This window comes from Telopea speciosissima, chromosome 3, assembly GCF_018873765.1.
Source record: "Telopea speciosissima isolate NSW1024214 ecotype Mountain lineage chromosome 3, Tspe_v1, whole genome shotgun sequence".
NCBI lineage: Eukaryota > Viridiplantae > Streptophyta > Magnoliopsida > Proteales > Proteaceae > Telopea > Telopea speciosissima.
The window spans coordinates 13,227,797-13,247,953 of record NC_057918.1 but is presented as its reverse complement, the minus strand read 5'-3'; the positions used below and the strand labels follow the sequence as shown (position 1 = coordinate 13,247,953).

General features: G+C 39.5%; 2 protein-coding genes and 1 pseudogene across 4 annotated transcripts; 2 read left to right on the top strand and 1 right to left on the bottom strand.

The window, feature by feature from the left end:
* Nucleotides 1–176: 176 nt before the first annotated feature.
* LOC122657121 (tRNA (guanosine(18)-2'-O)-methyltransferase) lies at nt 177–8,739 on the bottom strand. 3 transcript variants are annotated; one of them, XM_043851898.1, is made up of 6 exons: nt 8,530–8,738; nt 7,948–8,449; nt 5,955–6,093; nt 5,163–5,224; nt 2,914–3,052; nt 177–407 (listed from the first exon to the last, which is right to left on the bottom strand). In XM_043851898.1, exons 1-6 carry the CDS (start codon nt 8,699–8,701, stop codon nt 270–272), a joined length of 1,152 nt encoding a protein of 383 aa, XP_043707833.1. In that variant the 5' UTR covers nt 8,702–8,738; the 3' UTR covers nt 177–269. The 3 variants fall into 3 exon arrangements, with proteins under 3 accessions (XP_043707833.1, XP_043707834.1, XP_043707835.1); XM_043851899.1 differs by lacking the exon at nt 177–407 and having other exon boundaries at nt 2,919–3,066; nt 8,530–8,739; XM_043851900.1 differs by lacking the exon at nt 177–407 and having other exon boundaries at nt 2,919–3,052; nt 5,167–5,224; nt 8,530–8,739.
* A 4,060-nt stretch (nt 8,740–12,799) lies between these two features.
* Nucleotides 12,800–19,091, top strand: LOC122656714 (annotated as a pseudogene).
* On the top strand, nt 15,669–16,623 carry LOC122656715. The gene is made up of 4 exons (XM_043851332.1): nt 15,669–15,956; nt 16,042–16,131; nt 16,215–16,311; nt 16,438–16,623. The coding sequence occupies exons 1-4, from the start codon at nt 15,707–15,709 to the stop codon at nt 16,574–16,576; spliced, it is 576 nt and encodes a 191-aa protein (XP_043707267.1). The 5' UTR covers nt 15,669–15,706; the 3' UTR covers nt 16,577–16,623.
* Nucleotides 19,092–20,157: the final 1,066 nt, after the last annotated feature.

Sequence of the window (20,157 nt, the reverse complement as noted above, 5' to 3'; positions counted from 1 at the left end):
TTATCTAAGAAATGATCTAGTTGGCCACATGTTAAATTTTATACTCAAATTTCATATTACCCTTCAATGTTTGTAACAGGATGGCAGCCCCACATATTCTTTTAATGCAATGAAGATTGCAAGCTAAGGAGGCTGCAGAGAAGATCAGCCTTGTGCCCAGAAAAAAAATATAAATATGGATTGGCAAAGAAAATCATTCAACAATAGTAACTGCAAGGCATTCCAAAGTATATTCCACAAAGGATTCTAAGTTATACACTTGGTCCTTTTTAAAGCTTAGGTGTTGCCCGCCCTGCCTTGCGCTTGGCATATTCATGCGCAATGCTAATTGAACTCTTACCATGACGCAAGGAAAACTCTGCCTGTAGGATCTGACTTTCTTCCGGTGTCAAGTCACTGTGACAGCCCTGCGAGTGTGATACGAACTCTATGGTCAATATTAGGAGACTAGAAAACAGGCATATGACTGTCGAAATAATTGAATACTACTGTAATTGTTAATTAGTATTTTTTATTTTTTTTGGGTAAAATTGTTAATTAGTACTTGGGACACTAAAGAAAGCAAGTTGTTCAACAAAAATCAATTGAATGAACACCACTCTCCAAAATAAAACTTCACTGCTTAGAGAGCATGCCATATATATATATATATTTTTCCCTTTTATCATTTTTTCGATCATTAGAAAAGCATACAACATGAAATAAATAGGCTCAAGGTGCCAGTTGTCTTTGGTCTGTTGCTGCCAGGACTCAAGATCGAATCCTGCCTTCGCCTTGCATTTATGTGTTCCCCTCCTCCATACCAAGTTACTAGTAGATTAGGTTACTTTTGATGACACCCCCCACCCCCCACCCCCCACCCCAAAAAAAAAAGAAAAGAATAAATGGGATAAATCAGGTAGGCTCTTTGTTTTATCCATCCCAATGTTGGCATATGAAAAAGTCCATGTACATAAACAAAATGCTAATGGAGTTCTCACAGTTTTCCGAGTTTCTACGAATTTTTCCCCTGCTTTTCTCCACAGTGGTGTATCTAACCTTCAGTTACATGAGTGTCAATTAAGAAACTATGGTCTATTCTTCCTTGTATAGTAAAAACAATCATTTCTTAAACCACTTCTTATCAATTAACCTGATTCCTGACTAAATTGAAGTAAATCATTGACTGCAAATAACTGTTTGTAGATTTGGATCTGTTTCGTGGCCCTAAAACCTAATGGTGGATCTGATTATATAGAGGACCATAACCATCAGACTAAGTCATGGTTTGGGGCTTTGGCCTGTTAAAATCATGGTACTCGATTTCATTGTCATTTCATTTAGAGTGAAAACAGTTGATAGTGATATATGTTCTAGGGTAGGAAAGATGAGAGTCATTAGAACACAACCCCATAAGGGCAGAATCACAATGAGCTCAATCGAACACAATCCAGCAGAATACGCAAAATTAAATAAAACAGAATCAAATGGGCATGTGATAGGAAGTTAGCCTTCACAGGAAATAAAAACTAAATGAAAACTGAGTTTAACTCCCAATTGGCTAGTCTGATGGACATCAATTTTAAACACTGGGAGTACTAACATTGAGGAACGACACAATAGAAGATGGTGTCCATCCAAGGGCTGGATTACTCAAATTAGAAACTTACTTCTTGCAGACAGAATTAGTAAGTAAATTAACAGTAGTCGATACCTTGTTCTTCAGATGAAATCAATGAACATGTGAGGGCCAGAACACAAGGAATCAATGGAGCATAAGATCAGGCACACACATCAGTACATGGCCTGCTAACAGGAAAGTTATTATCAGAGGAAAAAACCCTGTCAAGCAGAACCGAGAGTGATAACCAGTGAACAAATCTGCAGTAAGAGAGTAGGAGTGTAGGACAGAACAGAATAAAAGGATAATAAACCAGGGAAAATCATTAGAAACAGTTGATATTACATTGGTGGAAGTTGGTTAACAGAATGTGGAATGGAAGAGAAAAAGAAGAAAAGAAGGTAAAAGAAGAGACATAGTCATCAAGGCGTCGCCTAGGCGACCAGGCGCCTGTCTCTCTCGCCTTGATTTCTGGTGTCGCCTTCTTGATGACGCCTAGTCACCTTGACAGCTATGAGAAGAGAGAGAAGATCTGGCTTCACCACCAGGACCAGGTTAGGCTTCACCACCCTTGACTGCAACTAATTCACCATAGGAGTAAAAGCTTCTTGAGAAGACACTGTTTTTGCTTTGTCAGAATCGTGGGCTAACTCTGGCACTTCTCTTTTACTTACAACAATCCAAAAACTATTACAAGAAATAGAAAGCAATAAAAAGGAAGACAATACAAGAGAATTTCTATGACTTGGCCTTTAAGCCACTAACATGAGTCCTCTTGGGCTTGTTAAAACTTAAAGTGGGCCTGTAATGGGCTTAAGGTCACTAACATATTTTAGCCCATAATGGGTCCAAAAACAGACTTAGAAGTTAGAACAAGTGACTTAAAAGCCCAAGAAACAAGTGACTTAAAGCCCAGCATGGGCTGTTTAAATAGCCTATTGAGTTACTGTTGTGCCTCCTTAAGAAAACCTTCTGCTCTGCATCAGATAGGGTTTCTAGCCTCATCAATATTATAACTGCTCGTTCGATTTTCTGATAAAAGGTACTTTTATTGTCTCTACATATTCTTTGCTGGTTATGGGGCCCATAACTTTGGACAAGACATCTGAACTTTATTATCTGAATAGTATTTTTTCTTTTGGCATTATTAACATTTTTATACTATATTAGTTCAACAGGCATGTCAAAAGATCCTCCAGCATAATAAAAAATGTTTAAGGCACCAGAGAACCATTATTGAGTCATAAATCTCATTCTAATGTACTATTTAGCTATATGTTCTACCAACCAAGGTGAAATGATTCGGACATTACCAGGCGAGAAGTTCTATCACAAACAGCATGGTGCATGAGAATGCCTGCTGCAACTGAAACATTAAAAGAGTCCACCATGCCTTTCATAGGAATATTACAGTGCAAATCAGACAATTGCAGAGCTTCATCACTTATGCCCCTGCAATCAGTGATCTGTCAACATGAGTTAAGCATACAAAACTAAAAACAACATCCTGAATTTTATTAGTCAATATTCAAATAGAAATAACCATTAAATGATAGATCACAGTCGCTCACCAAAATGCAAACCAACAAATCAAGGGGCACAACTAGCTCAACCTTGTAAGAATTATTGAATTAAAATGGGAAAAAGGAAAATAAAATGCTCCAGATTTGGAAATTATGACAAGTAAGTTTTCACATAGGTGAAGCCTGTGGCAACATCTCATTTGATCAATAAGATCCACAATCAAGTATTCTCGATGAACACATTCCATTGGATTCCTAGATTGGTAAATATCACTACAGAGGTGCTATCCAAAAGGGATAGGGAGAAATTTGATGGTTATGTAGACAAATTTTTACACTTAACTGATTCATTAAGGTTTTAAGGGTCATTGCGTAGTGCAATGGCAAAAAGCAGGACTGCCAGCGTGAAGATGCAAGTTCCAGTCTCAAGAGACACAACTTTGTGCAAAAAATGCCAAAGCTTAGGACTGTTTCCTATCCACCCCCCCCTCTCAGGAGCCTGCAATAATGAGACTTGCATTGGGTACCCTTATTGATACATTGAAGTTCAGGTCTTTCAGGACTAGATTGATTATTTTAACCATTTTTCATTTCTTTAACAGACATTAAGAAATGACCAAGGAGTTATAGGATCTAAGACTAAGAAAGCTAGTTTTAAGACATGGCAAAGGACTAAGGAGATAGAGGACTTAACAAGGTATAAATTTGCCAAAAACGAGGTTAAGAATGTGGGGAGAGCAAGGGCGAAGAAATGTGAAGTTCTTTATAACAATCTGAACACACAGGAAGGGGAAAAAGCTATCAATTAGACAGCTAGAATGAGAGAAAGGAAGAGCAGAGATTTCGACCATGTTAGATGTATTAAAAGTGAAGATGATAAGAGTACTAGTAAGGGATGAGGACATTAAGGAGAGATGGAAAGAGTATTTCCATACTCTACTAAATGAAGCCATTCCGAGTAATAGTGCTCCGAAAGACTGCATTACTTATCTAGACACCAATGGTCATAAATATATCCACAAAATTAGGGTATCTAAAGTTAAAGAGACTTTAAGAAAGATGAAAGCAGGCAATGCTCCAAGCCTAGATGGGGTCCCGATAGAAGTATGGAAGAGCTTAGGATTCTGTGGTTTATCTTGGCTAACCACGTTGTTTAATAAGATAATGAACGAAAATGCTAGATGAATGCAGAAGTATAGCGGTCCTGATTTACAAAATAAATGTGATATTCAGATCTGCAATAACTATAGACTATAGAGGCATAAAACTAATGAATCATACTATGCAGTTATCCAGAGCTGCAATAACTATAGACTATAGAGGCATAAAACTAAGTAGTTAGTTTTTATTTTGTAATGTTCTAGAATAGCTTTCTATTTTGAAGAAGACTTAAGTTGTATAGGATTCACTACCATACATAGGGTTATCCTATTTTGTTTGTTTCCACGAAGTTATAAATAAGGAGTAGGGGCTCACATCCACTACCATTGATTTGAGAGGGGGGGGGAGAGGATTCAGCCTTGGGCTTGTGAGTTCTGTGAGAGACGGAGCATGGTTTTGTGGGATTTAAAACTGCTCTACTGCGGGATGCAGTAGGGAAACCTTGGCGTGATGCCAAGGCTGGAGTTGGTGGGATTCCTTCTCTGCAGTTAAGTGAGAAGCTTAACATTTCCTTTCTTCTTTACTTCCCTTTTATTTTTTTCAGTTATTAAGATGAGTTTCGGAACTCGACATCAAACAGTTGATTCTGAGATCCTTATTGAACATCAACCACTGGTTCTAGTGAGGCCTGTGTGTGTTAGTTCTTCTGAGCACAAGTTATACTATTGGTAATTAAACAGGATTCAGTTATACTATTGATTCATTTTTTGCCTAGTGCTCCACTTCATAAAATATAGCTGACCTTACAGAGTCACCTTGTAATATTTCTCAAATCACTTAACGGAAATAGTAACTGAAGCAAAATTTTCATCCGAGGAACATATTTGAAACAGAGTTTGTGGACAAGAGGATACATGGGCATGCATGAGAATGCTCACCTACTTTCATTTCCGACAACTATTGCAGTTGGGCATGACCAATCCATGTTGCAAATAGAAACCTAGAAATTTAAGAAAGAAGATTGAATCAGTTATCAATCATCAGAAGCAATGGACCATTTCACAGTCAGTGCAACAAACAAAAACAAATCATAAGCTATAGTTGTCAAGGCATCTAGGCGACCCAAGGCGTTGGAGAGGGTCCAAATTCAAGGCGCCCACCTAGGCACCCAAGGCAACCAAGTCGACCAAGACACCTGTACACCTAGACGTCGCCTTGACAACTATAATAGTTACCATAACTCCATAAGAACTAAGTTCTAAAGCATAAGATAGTATAGCAGTTGGACTCAGAAGATGACATTGGCAAACTGGTATAGAGGCACCAGTAGTACATCTCACATTAGATATTAAGATCTCAATAGGAGATGACAACTTATATACAGTCGACAATTACTGTGAATACTTGACAACATTCTAACTACAGGTTCTGCACAGTTCCCAGTTCCATGGTGTTTCCAAAGGTCTAAACAATTAATAATGACATAAAAAAGGATGTTATTCACACAATTTTCAAGATACAGAACAACGTGGTTGATGATTTGGTAAGGAAGAACCTTTATTTGGCAGTTTTGATGGAAACACATCGTACCTATTAATTTTACATGCACATATCTATCTGATAATACATGTACACAATCCACCCCTCAGAACATCAGACACATTCACATACACCAAGGGTGGGGGGAGAAGAAACTCCAAAGGTGACCAAGGATAAAGTTGACCAATTACCGCATCAGTTCCCATGTGTGTTGTGGCAATTCGATAACCACGTGACTTTAAAACCTTAAAGCATTCTTGGATGGTGTCCCAAAGTTCAATGTCCAACCACTTCTCAGCACCCATACTAACATGGCGATTATCCCTGTACCTGTAACAAGGATGGAAGAATTTAGAACCTAGAATGAAACTAAAAACAAAAAAAACAAAATCATGAAAAAAGTGGAAAGCTCAGCATCTCCTTGAAAGATAATACAGTACAAATTTAGGAAAAGAACTTTCTCTATAGATAGAGTGAGGAATTTCAGGAAAAGGGATCCAGGATTCCTACACAACAAAACAAGTCCACTCCTCATAGGCCAACAACAAAAGTGCAGTAACACAGTAATAGGGTTATCACTGCACTTGAAAATATTGGAAAAATGGTAGACTCAATATCTGCCACCCAAAAATCTTTTTTCTTTTTCTTTTTTTTGGGGGGGGGGGGGGGTGGGGAGGGGTAAGCAATTGTTTGTCTTTTAAAGTTCTGACATTCTGTTCCTTCCATACGGTCCAACAGAAAGCAAAAGGCATCAGCCACCACAAAATACAGGCCCCTTCAGCTAAGAACATGGATTGGGAAAGAATATCCTATCGTTGCTAGGTGTACCCGAGAAAAACCAAAATGCACCAACTTCAAGTTCTGCCTTCAAATGAAAAAAAAATGCATATACAAACGCCTCTATAATGAGATTATCTACTGTCAAAATCTTTCCTTGTGTGCTGTCTATAGGATGAATAAGACCATAGACAGCACTCTGGCTTCCATATAAAGCCAGAGGGAGAGGGAAATGCTTCCAACTACCCTACCAAAAAGTAGGAAGAAAAAACAATCTGAGAAGATTTTCTTAATACTATAGATGTCCAACACCTTGTCCCTACTGGCCAACTGAACCCTCATGTAATACAATTGGCAAGGCCATCACCAAAAACTCAAACAAGAGAAAATCTCGGAATCTGAATATACTCTCTCTGCAAATCTATGCATAGTCCTCCACTAGTTCCTCCTTGTCAAAAGACCCTACATTACAATGAAAAGGACTGTCAAGTGGGCTTCCTCAATCCACACATCCATCCAAAATCTGACCTAATCTTCTCCCACTGCTCGAAGGCTAAACCAAACTCCTCCCTTAAAACATCTAGCAGAACCTGTCGATGGCTTTCTCAATGGATCTCTGTTTTTCAAAAAAGTTGGCCATCACGTAGCTATGGAAATGTTGTGGGAGAAAGCCATGAGTTTCTGTCTTTAGCCTGGAGCAAGTGGATCCTACATTTATGTTGCCATGAAATCTCCTCCCTTGCCCACTTAAGTGGTCCAAAAGAGGACCTAGCTCTTCCTTCACATCAATGGACAGCAGAAAAAAACCTCCCAAATTCATTTCCTGAATCACACATTTCAAAACCCAACTTGGAACTGAACAATTGGGTGGAAATACCTTTAAAACAAAGATAATACCAGGACCCTTCTAACTCCACAGAATTTTTTTCTTCAAGACATATAATTTCAAAATGGAAGGGTATGGATTTGCAATTCTTGCCACCATATTGGAGAAAAAGAGGGGCATTGGCCAAAGCACAGATAAGATGCCTCTCGCCAAAACAGACTCTTTAGAAGAGAACATGAATCTGTCCATCCAGCTCATTGCAGGATCTCCTCAATTGTTGATTCAGTTTATCCTTTCAAGAATTGGCCCTCAACATTCCTCATAATGTAGTGCAACCAATTCCACTTTCAAGTTGGGCAAATGATTGAAACACACTGAAAGCAGTGAACAATAAAATCTATACCATGCTAAGCAGCCTAAGAAGTGGAACTTACGAATTAAGATCTTCTAGTTGTGTGAAAAGTTAATCTAAGAAAAGTAGATGGTACAAAACAGGTTACAGATTTAAATTTTTTTTAAAAATGGAGGAAATGAAAATCAACAATAAACAACGAAGGTTTTCACCTCACGTCTCGTTGCACCTTTTTGAGCTGTCACAGGAGACCACATGGACCGATTGAATCCCAAGCGCATCAGCCGAGCGGAATGCAGCTGATACATTCCCAAAATCAGACAGACCTTCAACAACCAAACAAACGGAGTAGCTTCTGTTCTTCACAACATTCCAAATCCTCTCCTTTCGCACATCCAGTATATACGCATCGAGTGCTTCCAGAATCTCAAGACTGGTCAGAAATGTATCTCCCGATTTGAACATATCGAGATACGGAAACCACCGGCGGTTTCGAGGGGAATCCACTCCACCGTCGATTCCAGACCTTCTTTCCATCTTCATTAAGCTTACAACATCTTCTCTGTTTGCAAGCAACTCCTCCACATTGTCTTTAGCCCAATCATCCAAAGGTTCCAGAATTGAACTGCTTGAAGCGGATTCATTCAAACCATCTGCAGTTTCCCGCGAAACTGCAGCTTGAACACAACCGTAAGATCTCGATGAAGCTCTGTTCAGTTCACGCCCTAATCCTCCTGCATGTATTGAACGGAAAAATCTGAGTGAAAAGTCAACGAATAAGAAGAGTACCAGAAATATTAATCGAACTTACCTCGATTCCGATAGATTAGAGTTGCTAACGACAACTCAAATGGATTATTACTACCAGAGAACGAATGGAGGTTCCGAATAGTAACCAAACAGAACTTCTGCAGGTTACTTCGTATTCTAAAATCTGGAGACGAAAAAGATATGCGGAAGAGGAGATTTTTGCAGGCGCTCATTGTAGAGAGAGAGAGAGGCTCTCAGACTCAGAACGCGCCCAAACGAGTGAAGATTGATCAATTAGGTGTTATTGTGGATAGCGTTTAATTCTTGTTGTCGGGAGGAGGGGAAAGGAGATTGCTTACGTCATTGATTGATAAATCGACGGTGATAAGTATTTGATTTAATAGGATTTCTTTCTTGGGCCTCCCTGAAAAGTCTAAACATGGAAGTGATGGAACAGTGTAGCACGCGAGATACTGGCTTAGCTAGAATTCCCTCTGTCGGAGCAAGTGCGAGGGGGGCATAGGCTCTCGTGATTTCTAGAGTTAATAGGAATTTCCATAAGGTTGCTAGTTGCTAGAAAAAATTGATGTGTAATTGCATCGATAAGGACCTCTCAGTTAAGGGATCAGTTAAATTCCAATAACGTGAATATTGTTCTTTGTTAATTAGCAATGACACATGTAAGACTCTGTGTGTTCATGTTTGATGCACATTTTATATGTTCACCCACACTTTTATCTTAGAATCGTCATTCTAAAGAATGCATAGTATGATGGCCATATGAATAGAATGTCAAATCCTATCCTTAGTTTGGAATGATTTTAGATGAATACCTAAGGATAACCATAGCCTATCAATTATCACGTGTAATAAATAAAAATCTGATTTTGATGAACATATTTTTTAAGAGAACGTCCTCTAATCAAAGAATTATTTTTAGTCATAGTTTTTCTTTTCTTTGGGAAGCTATAAATCGATGTTTTTCTTGCATTTGCGTTCAATGTAAATAATTTAGAAATAGTAGGGATTAGTTGTAAAGAATTCTCTTTTGTTTGCCCTTGTTTGAACTTTGACTTATTGGTGTCTTTGTGCCATTCTGAATGTATACTATACCCTTTGCCCATTCTCTCTACCCAAGTGCGGGTGATGCGCTGCCCTTGCACCCAAACACAGGGGTGTGCAAAAATGACTACCACACCCCCATGGAAAGATGGAAAATCTCGGGGGTGCGATGGTCATTTTCACATGCCCTTATGTCTAGACGCAAGGGTAGTGCACCGCACACGCCTAGGTAGTGTTCTTTCTCCTCACTTTCCCCCCCCCCTTTGTTATAAATGGTATTAATATTATGGGGAAAAGAAGGAAACTCCTCACACCCCATAAAATGAAAACTCCCATCCTCGTTATATGCCCGCATGCATGCTCTCATTGGCCCTCCACACTGGTGTAGGGGCATGTAGGCTGGTAGTGACCCCCCCTCCTTAATATTATATTGAGAGAGGGTTCTTTGCCTGGCAGCATGGCCCCTGGGCTAGTGCAAGGGTCAAATCATAATCTACGCAGAAGCATGAATAGGAGAGGGATTTTTCGTATTCATGAGGGTAGAGTAGTCATTGCACCTCCTTTTACTTTTAGGCACAGGTGCCACACAGTCGGGCAAGATTGTGCACAATCGTACATGATGTTTGATAGGGATAAGGGTGTCAAAATCTAGCCCGAACCGATAAGACCGATTGAAAAGATTGAAAAATCCAACCGGACCAAACCGACCCTTATCGGATTGGTTTTGGACTAAGGTATGATGGGACCGACTAAAAATCGAACCACACGAACTGACCGATATCCAAACTGAAACCGAACCAAATGAAAATTGATTAAAAAAATCATTGAATATAAGACTATGAATAGGTGAATTGATTATTCATTGTTTCAATATTATTATGCGATTATAAACAGGGAAATTGATTTGTAACAATGTTTCCATTGATCTCCTTGTTCACTATATTAGTTGGATAGTAAATGAATGAATATTTATCTTTCATTTATAATTTATTCATCTTTTTCAGATTACACTATGAACACATCAAATCAATTTTCCTGTTCATGGTTATTTACTCATTTGAATTTAGAGAAGGTGAATTAAAGTGTTTTTATCGAATCTTTTGTTATTATAAGTTATGAATGTAAGATTTTAGGAAAATTTACGAAACACCCCCTGAAAATGGGTCGAAACTCGGATCACCCCCTGAAATTTGAAAATACTCAGATCATCCCTTGAATTAGAGCCCTATACTCAAATTAGACCCTACCGTTAGTTAACTGATGATGTCAGTTAATTAGTTTTTTTTAAAAACCCTAAACTACCCTTGAGAAAAGTAAATTACTATTTAACCCCTAGATCTAAAAACCCAACATGTATTTTTTTTTCTTTAACTAAAATAAAGAATGGGAATATTCCCTCTCCTCTACAACCACCATTGCCCCAGCAGCTCCCGCCGCCACCACCACCGCCATCTCCACCACCATTACCGCCGTGCAGCCCCATCCCACATCATCCTCTTCCCGTGTAATCATCACTACCCCCTCCCCCTCTCTTTCTCCACCCTTTCCTCTCTGTTCTGCTGCTCTTCTTCTCCTCCTTCCTGTTGCCACTGCCACAGCCAAGATCGAAACCATGGCTGGGCTTGAAGGAAGATTCAAGATTGTCTAGTTTATTGAACTCGTCTTTCAGCAAAAAGAACACCTGCAACTCTTTTTTTTTTGGTCAAACACTTGCAACTCAATCTCAAGGAGTTCATCGGAGGGAAAAAAAAAAAAAGAAGAGCTGAAATCATCCTTGAAATCATCCATCGGCTCTGCTTTGCCCTGGCAGCACTAGTGCCGCCCACCTCTGCTTCACCCTAGCCCTCCCTTTCCTGTCCAACGACTCTGCAACATGAAGGTTCCTGAATTTGAAGAAGGCCCGAGGGAATTAATTGCGCTCATCAGTTTGAAGTCCATCATCATTTCTATCCCTTCTCTAACAACAAAAGCTCATCACTACTATCCACCCAAAATTACTCCTACCCTTATTAGTTTCAGATGTAATTACTCTTCTTTGCTATCGATATTCAGACGCAATTCTTATTATGATCGGCCATTGACAGCCTTCAAACTTGAGCTGAAACCAATATTCTCCAATGTTAAATCCTTTGCAACAGCAACAATAACAAACGTGTGCCCGGGCTCTAATCAGAATAAGATCAATTGCGCCATCGATGGCAGCATCGGCGATTATGTTTCCGTTCGTATTGGTCCAAAGAGATTATCCTGAAATTAGTTTTGCCGCTGAAGAAGTCATGAGAATGCTGGGAATCAAATCTACCAGTCTTTCCCTCTCTATCGAGAAGGGATTACCACCGTTATGCAGTTGTTGTTGTTGTTAATGAGATTTTTTGCCAGAAATTGTCCGATCTCAGAACCTTGGTTTTCAGCTTCAGGCCTGCTCATCCCACGGAGAAGACGAGAGGAAATTGGGAAATCCATGCAGCCAAGGAAATAAAGGTTTAGGTAGAGAGGAAGAAGACGACAAAGAGAGATCGAGCATGGGCTAGCAGAGGTGGCGGTGCTAGGGCAAAGCAGAGGCGGCGGTGGCAAAGTTGCAAGGAAAGGGGTGGGGTATAGGTTGAAGATGAAGGAATGGTAGTATTGTAAATTTATTCTAATGATTTAGTACAAGGGTAAAATAGTCCTTTTACACCAATAACTAACAGTAGACTAACACCGTTAGTGTAGAGGGGCTGATCTGAGTATTTTCAAATTTCAGGGGGTGATCTGAATTTTGACCCATTTTCAGAGGATGTTTCGTAAATTTCCCAAGATTTTATTATAGTTAAAATCCGAAAAACAAACCAATCTAAATCGGTATTAACCCGATATTGAAAATCAAAATAAACCAAAAACGCGTCCGATTAAAATCAAAACCGAACTGACCCGAGACCAAAAAAAAAAAAAAAAAAAACCATCGAAATGCCAAAAAACCCTTATCGGTAAAGGAATGTGACCTGTTCCTCCTCATTAATTATTATATACAAACCCACTTATTAGTGTTTGTTTTAACTTTTAATTGACGGGTAGCTCATTTACCAAATAAAATAATTTGACGGGTAGCTCTTGCTCAAAGTAGATATGAATATTTTTATATAAACCCTTCTCGTTTTAACGGGTAGCTCTCCCCATCGGATTAAAGTTTATGTGAATGTTTAATATATTTTTGGGAAAGAGTTCTCTAAGCCTATTTCTTCCAGCACCTATTGTTTCTCGATCTTTTCTATACCCATCACACAAGTCAACTACTGCTTGGTGCACAAAGTTTCGATCTGCCGGCGATGGCAAGCGGTGGTAGCATGGAGAACAACCCTCCTCACATAGCTCTCCTTCCAAGCGCTGGAATGGGTCATCTCACACCATTCCTTCGTCTAGCTGCAACGCTTGCTGCTCGTGGCTGTACAGTGACTCTCATCACTCCTCATCCAACAGTCTCACTTGCTGAATCCCAACACATCACCCACTTCCTCTCTACTCACCCTCATGTCCACCCCCTTGATTTCCATATCCTCTACTCTTCTCATGATGAACCCATCACTACCAATTCCACTAGTACTGACCCTTTCTTCCTCCAATTCGAAGCCATTCAACGCTCAGCCCACCTCCTCCATCCTCTCCTCTCTTCACTATCTCCTCCTCTTACTTCCCTTGTCACTGACATAATGTTAGCCTCCACCATTGTTCCCGTAACCACTCATCTCTGCCTTCCCAGCTACATCCTCTTCACCTCCTCTGCTAAAATGCTTGCACTCTTCGCCCACTTCCCCACTGTTGCCCACAAAGGGATTTCTGATGATCTGGATCCCAATTTCAAAATCCCTGGTTTGGCTACCTTACCAAAATCTTGGCTTCCTCCGCCTCTCTTTGACTTAACCCATATTTTTAGAAGACTTTTAGTTTCAAATGGTCGAGCGCTCATTAAGGCCAAAGGGATTCTAACAAACACCTTTCAAGCATTGGAGCCAGAGACCCTTGAGGCACTCAACAACGGAAAAGTCTTAAATGGGCTCCCACCAGTGCTTGCAATCGGTCCATTGGAACCATATGAGTATGTGCAAGGACCTTGGCTTTCATGGTTGGACGGCCAACCTGCAGGGTCAGTGGTGTATGTAAGCTTTGGGAGCAGAACGGCTTTATCTAAGGATCAAATCAGAGAGTTGGGTGATGGGTTGGAGAAGAGTGGTTGCAGGTTCTTGTGGGTATTGAAGGGGAAGAAAGTGGATTAAGAGGACAATGTGGAGATTGAAGAGTTAGTGGGCCATGATTTTCTGAAGAGGGTTAAGAACAGAGGATTGGTTGTGAAGGATTGGGTAGACCAATGGGTGATTCTTGAGCACGTAGCAATTGGTGGATTTGTCAGTCACTGTGGGTGGAACTCAGTGACTGAAGCAGCGTGGCATGGAGTGCCGGTCTTGGCTTGGCCACAGCATGGTGACCAAAAGCTTAATGCTGTCGCGGTGGAAAGTAGTGGGTTGGGTTCGTGGGAGGAGAATTGGGGATGGGGTGGTGAGGAGTTGAAGGGGGAAGAGATTGGGAAGCAGATCAGGGAACTCATGGGGAATGAGGAATTGAAGAAGAAAGCTGCTCACGTTAGAGAAGAAGCTAGGAAGGCTGCTGGGAAGGGTGGGAGCTCTAAAAAGTCACTAATGGAAGTCATGCAGACGAGCAGGAAAATGTAAAGCAGTTTTTGAAAATTTTTGTTTCCTTTTTCTTTATTTTCTTCCTTGGTTTGGTATTTTATGATATTAGCTTGCCAATCAAATTTTTTTTTTTTGTTGTTATTTTTCTTCTCTACATTATCAACTTCCAACAATAGAGGTGGAGTGATTATGACTCTAGGGATTTCCTTTATCATGGGTTGCAAAAACCTTTTCTTGATGTAATGTTGAGATGTTAATGTTTTAATCATGTGATGTTATTGTTAGATTTTATTCTAATTTTTTAAAATAAAGAGAAGAGGATCGATGTCAAGTTACATGGCCCTTGCACCATCGCAAGAACTAATGAGAGCATGCCGGGGCATCCAATAGGATGAGATTTTTCATTTCATGAGGACAGGATGGTATTTTTTTCATTCTTATGTGTGGGCATAAACACCACACAGCATGACAACCTTCTCTCTCTCTCTCCCTTCATTTTGGGCGAAGAAAAAGATGCAAAAGGGCCATCATTTTTTTTTTTCGGTTAAGGAAAAGGCCGATCAATTAATCCCAATGTTTGTTTATTTTTTTTATTCCAATTACGTTGGATTTCATGGCCCCTAGTTTATAAGGCATGCCATGCATCTTACTCTTCCCCTTCCATATCAATTTGTTCAAATGTAGATTATTTTTCGTACAATAGCTACTTCCAAATGGGCTTCTAAGTTAGCATTTAGAAAAGAGTTCAGTTCCTCTGCATGTCTCAACAGGTGAACGGACATGTGAGAGCCAACCACTTGTTCTATTTATGCCATTTACAAAGGGAAGAGGGATTTTTATGGAAACAAAATTAAAATGTGATTGGCTTTGAGAGGTATGTTCACCTGTTGGTACATGCAGATGATCCATTCTCTTTAGAGAAAGAGAGAGAGAGAGAGAGAGAGAGAGAGAGAGAGAGAGAGAGAGGGGGGGGGGGAGAGAGAGAGAGAGTGAGCGAATTTTAACTTTTGGCAGAGGGTTTTCTGAACAAGCAGCATAGAGGAGCAAACCAATAAGGTGCGGCAAAACGATATCCTACATTGGAGGGTAGCGAAATCATTTCATATCAGAGAGGTAGACATAGAAGTGTTAGCCTACCCAACGGCTCAAAGAACTTTTTTCCTTTTTACTTCTAAAAAGTTTAGAAGTTTCAATTAAAATTTTGGTAAAAGGCTATGGGTATTGTGTCTATCTGCTTCCCCTTTTGAATGAACCCATTGTCACTTCTGTATTTTTTTTTTGGGGTAAAGCCTTCTGTTTATTAAACTGGTTTCAAATTTAAATCCAATACTGATCAGTTTATTAATGGGATGGTCTGATTCTGGCCCGGCCAGTTCCAACCCAGCCAGTGTTGATTATCATCCAACCATTCGTCTGTTATCTTATTTCTTAACCTATGGTCTGTCTCATCCCTTCCCTCTGTAATTCAATCTCTTAAGTGCTAAAAGAGAAACAGAGAGGGTGAAGCCAACCATGGCTTCCTCGTCATTTTTGGCTCTCGCCGACCCTAAATCCCTCATTTCCCCCACTGTTTCAGCCCCTGAAAATCTCAAAAATTCTCAAAAGAAGCTAAAAGTTGTGTTTGGTGCAAGACCCTTTTGGAATTTTGCCTGCAATCACCCTCTCTCTTCTTCTTCTCCTTTCTCTTCCTCACCATGTCGAGTTCTTCAGAAATCTGTTCCATTAGCTGCTTCAGTTGCGATTCTTCTCTGGTCAAATCCAGGTAAAACTCAGCTTCATAATTATGTTCCTTTGGTATATAAGTTTTGTTTTAAAACCAATAAATAAGGTTATTATTGCTTTTGCAGCAAATGCCGGATTTCTGTCTGGGTTCTCTGGGATAGAATCAATCCCTGGTCCTGAACTACCTCAGATTGATTTCCTCAATCGATTCAATGGTTCGATCTTACCCCTCACCTTCCTTCTACATTGTATAAAGATTAAATTTACAGAGAAATACAATATACCTTCCTTCTTGCAGAAGAAAATCAGAAGAAATATGCAGAATTTGATGCAAGATTCAAGTCATCTCCACTCCTTGAGCAGCTATTGGAGCGATCCAAGTTGAATAAAGAAAAGTAATTTTGTTATTGATGCCTTTTAACTGGTTAATAGTTGCTTCAAGTTTCCTATATTTTCTGTTAGTATTTGGATTGAAGAATTCATGTTGGTTGAGCTAAGATTTTATTTTGGAAATGTTTCAGGAATAAGCAAGAGATCTTAGACAAGTATTGCTTGCGTGGTGCAGAGTGGGGAGTGGGTGATTGCTCCACAGAAGGTATGACAGCAGTGGAGAGAGACAACTTCATTGCTATGTTGAAGGAGAAAAGTGGAGCCAAATAAATGAATGTGCAAAGAGTTACCTTCATTAGGGATCAAAAACAGGAAATGAGAAACACATAATAAAGTCCTGATGAATCAGAATTTAAATTTATTCCATAATCTTGTTAGTTATGAAATTTATCACAGGTACTAAGCTGCATATTATCGCAGCCATTAATTTTTCTCCCACGATTGGATGTAATGATTTTTTACTAATTTATACATATTTATTGCATTATAAAATTTTAAAATGTGTTTCGTCTTGATTGGGTTTGACAAGGCCGAGTCACTAGGTTTTTCTAGAAGACGAGTCGAGTCAGAAAACCTAGTTTTCCAACTACTTTGGCTTGGAGTCATAGCTTTAATCTACTGCAATATGGTTTTCCCTTGTTTAATCAATATTGGTGTTTATTAATTTGCTCTCGAGGTAGCCTTTATATATAGATGTTGATGACTAGGGACCTAAGGTGGAATCAAAGTTCCTATCTGTTATGTGCTTAAATGGGCTCGATCTAGTGTATGAGCGTTAGATTAAGCCAATCTAATGTAGGATAGTATTACAGCAAGATCTGATCCGAGCTCTCTTGTGGTCGAATTGATCTACATAGAAGAACTGAGCTAAGAATCGAGGGTTGGCTTGAGCCAACGGAATCATTCTGATGCTTAAGTCAGATCTCTTGCAAGAAATAATCAATCTCTAAGCAGAGAAAATGAGAAGTGAATTGACCCCTTTACTTGGGCTTGGAGTTGCTATTTATAGAGTTCGAATGATAGAGCAATATAGAATTCCCATGATGGTAGACTGTTGCGGGGTGTCCTTGATTTGTATACATGACGCTCTTTGGGTTAGACACCTGTTGGCTTGGAGGTCATGCAGAAGATGTGTTCCCTTTCTTAACCAGATAGGTTACTGGGGTTAGCTCAGGTCGGCTCGGGTCGGCATGACATCTGACAGGTAGTATGAATGTATGATGATCTGGGACTTTGGGTGGATGATCTGAGGTCAGCTCAAGTCAGGCTGGGTTGGCCTAACATCTGACAGGTAGTATGATGATATGGGTGGATGATTTACGGGGTTGGCTCAGTTCAGCTCGGATTGGCCTAGCATAACATCTGATAGGTGTGATGAGCTGAATTGATGATCTAAGAACCAACTTAGGTCAGCTCGGGTCGGCCTAACGTCTGACAAGTGTGATGAGCTGGATGATCTGATTAGGGTCGATTCAATTGGATGATAAAAATATCATATTGTATCATTTATTTATTATTGATGGGTAGGATATTGCTGGGTGGTCGTGTAGGCCCTGCAACAACGTGGGGGCCAATGAAAACCAACTTGACTGATGGATTTAACTCTCTTATTGGATATGCATCAACAAATTCAACTTATATGAAAGAAGTTTGATGAGACTCAATGACAATGCACGAAAACTCAACAACAATGCAGAGAAATCAAGAACCAATTACTAGTCAAATCTGATCGTATGGACTCTTCTTTCGACAATTTTATCCGCGTAATTGAGCAAAGGATGGAAGAGCTAGAAAACGAACCACAAATGATGAAAAATGAGATGGCACCGATGGTCATTGAATATCAACTTGTGGAAGAAGAGAATAATTGAATTAATTGATGCCAAAAATACCCACATGCTTGTCACTATTGGGCCTGAATTGGAGGAAATTGGAACATAAAGCAGAGCATGGTCCAAAGGCCGACATAACCCTTTTCAAGGTTTCGTGGAATACCCATAAGGGTTATAAGAATTAGGAATCGGGTTGGAATCAGCTGTGGTCGATCCCAGTTTCTACTGATCCAGCACGGCCAATTCACATTCAAAGTAATTTCTTGTTTTGAGATATGAAGACCGATTCTAGGGTTTTTGAGCACCAATTCGGGCCAATTTCGATCTGATCCGCCATGATCGATTTTTTTTTTTTTAAACCCTAACCCCACAAGATTGTGATTGGATCGATTAGGCCGCCGGCCAAGTTCTTTTTATATTGGGAATTGCACGTCCTTGAAGTCCTTACAATAGGTAACAATCTGTAAGTCAGTTTGCGTTTTAGTTCAGCTTTCCCCTCCCCTTCCAAATTCGTTTTTTAATTTATTTTTGTAATTTTTTTCTTATTCATTATTACACCAAGCAATCAAACGAATTATATAGTAAATAAAAATAAAAATATCTATACTCTAGCTATGGCTTAAATCATGGTTCTTGTGGCATTTGTTATGAATTTAACAGTTTGAAAATTTAGATCCATTCATTCAAGTGAATATACTTTTTTTAGTATTCAAAATAAATGAATTTGATTGTAAATAGATTTCATATCTGTTTTAAAAAAAATTAGGAAAAAAGGACTTTGTCTAGAAGCATGGCTACTGCACCTAGACAGAGTATGGGGCGAAATGCTGATCCCACCCTATGAAAAGCCCAACAAATAACTTTTGTCCAAGAGTCAATTAGATTTTGGATCATTTGATGAAATATTGTGCAATTACCTTTTCTTAATATGAAATTGTTAGTTATGCAAAGTATAGAAGTGGTATCTTTATCGCTAAGCCATTGCTTTAGTGGCTTGCGACATCATGGTGCATCTCAAAGGTGTTGGATTAGAGTGGCCAACAGTGATTGATGCCAAGGAGTCGGTTGTGCTCTTCTCGCCGGGGACCCTCTCTTGCGATCTCCCCCCCATGTCCCCTCCAATCCCCCGGTTCTCTGTAGTTTTGTATTGCTCGGTGGCTCTATAGTAATATAATCCTTTCTATAACTCTATAAATTCTGTATAAACTTTATAATATGTATTTCTATCTCTAATATCCCCCCCTACACACACACAAAAAGAAAAGAAAAGAAAAGAAAAGGAGGGTATAGCCACTAATAATCCAATACCAAATTTATTATATTTGTCCAACCTTTTCACTTATAGGTTGTGCCAGGAAGAAATTCATTGCACGTGGTGATAGCTAGAAGGCACCTCATCCATCAAAGCTATGAATATTCAAATTTTCTCCCTTATTGGCTTATTGCTACAGTGCCCTTTATATCCTCATGTAATAAACAATGGGATACACATTGGACCATGTGGGCCTATATAGGACATTGAGCTCCTCACCAGGGAGCCTAGCACCCAGGGAATGCCCAATGGGGCGTCCAGTTGTTGGGCTGTGTTGCACACATCTCGATGGTTGATTGGGTGTGTGTGGCACTACTCAACCCTGCCTTTGGATGCCCTCTGGGCACTCTCTCGGCGTTGGGCTCCATGGAAAGTAGCCGGATCCCTATATAGGTCTGTTTGGATGATACTATTTTCCAACCCTTCATTAATTGTAGTGTACAGATATCTTTTTTACAATGCCCTGTAGAAAATCCTCTCTTTTTTTTTAAGTCAATGTATGGGTTTTGAAATCGTTAGAACCTAAAAGGAGTCTTTTTCTAAAATGTAAAATACCGAAGGGGGTTTTACCAAAAAAAGAAAAAAAGATACCGAGGGGGTATTAATGTATTATCCAATTTGATTTTCTCCGAAAACACATGTCGTCGCAAACGATTTTCCGATTTAGATCATTTAAGACAGCAAGAACATTTGTATTCTTGTGAAAC

Coding starts and splice junctions, on each gene's coding strand:
- LOC122657121 (XM_043851898.1), bottom strand. CDS start 8,701: ATGAGCGCCTGCAAAAATCTCCTCTTCCGCATATCTTTTTCGTCTCCA. Junction 8,450..8,529: donor TCTAATCTATCGGAATCGAG/GTAAGTTCGATT, acceptor TACATGCAGGAG/GATTAGGGCGTGAACTGAAC. Junction 6,094..7,947: donor TCCTGTGACAGCTCAAAAAG/GTGCAACGAGAC, acceptor TCCTTGTTACAG/GTACAGGGATAATCGCCATG.
- LOC122656715 (XM_043851332.1), top strand. CDS start 15,707: ATGGCTTCCTCGTCATTTTTGGCTCTCGCCGACCCTAAATCCCTCATT. Junction 16,132..16,214: donor TTTCCTCAATCGATTCAATG/GTTCGATCTTAC, acceptor TCCTTCTTGCAG/AAGAAAATCAGAAGAAATAT. Junction 16,312..16,437: donor TCCAAGTTGAATAAAGAAAA/GTAATTTTGTTA, acceptor GAAATGTTTCAG/GAATAAGCAAGAGATCTTAG.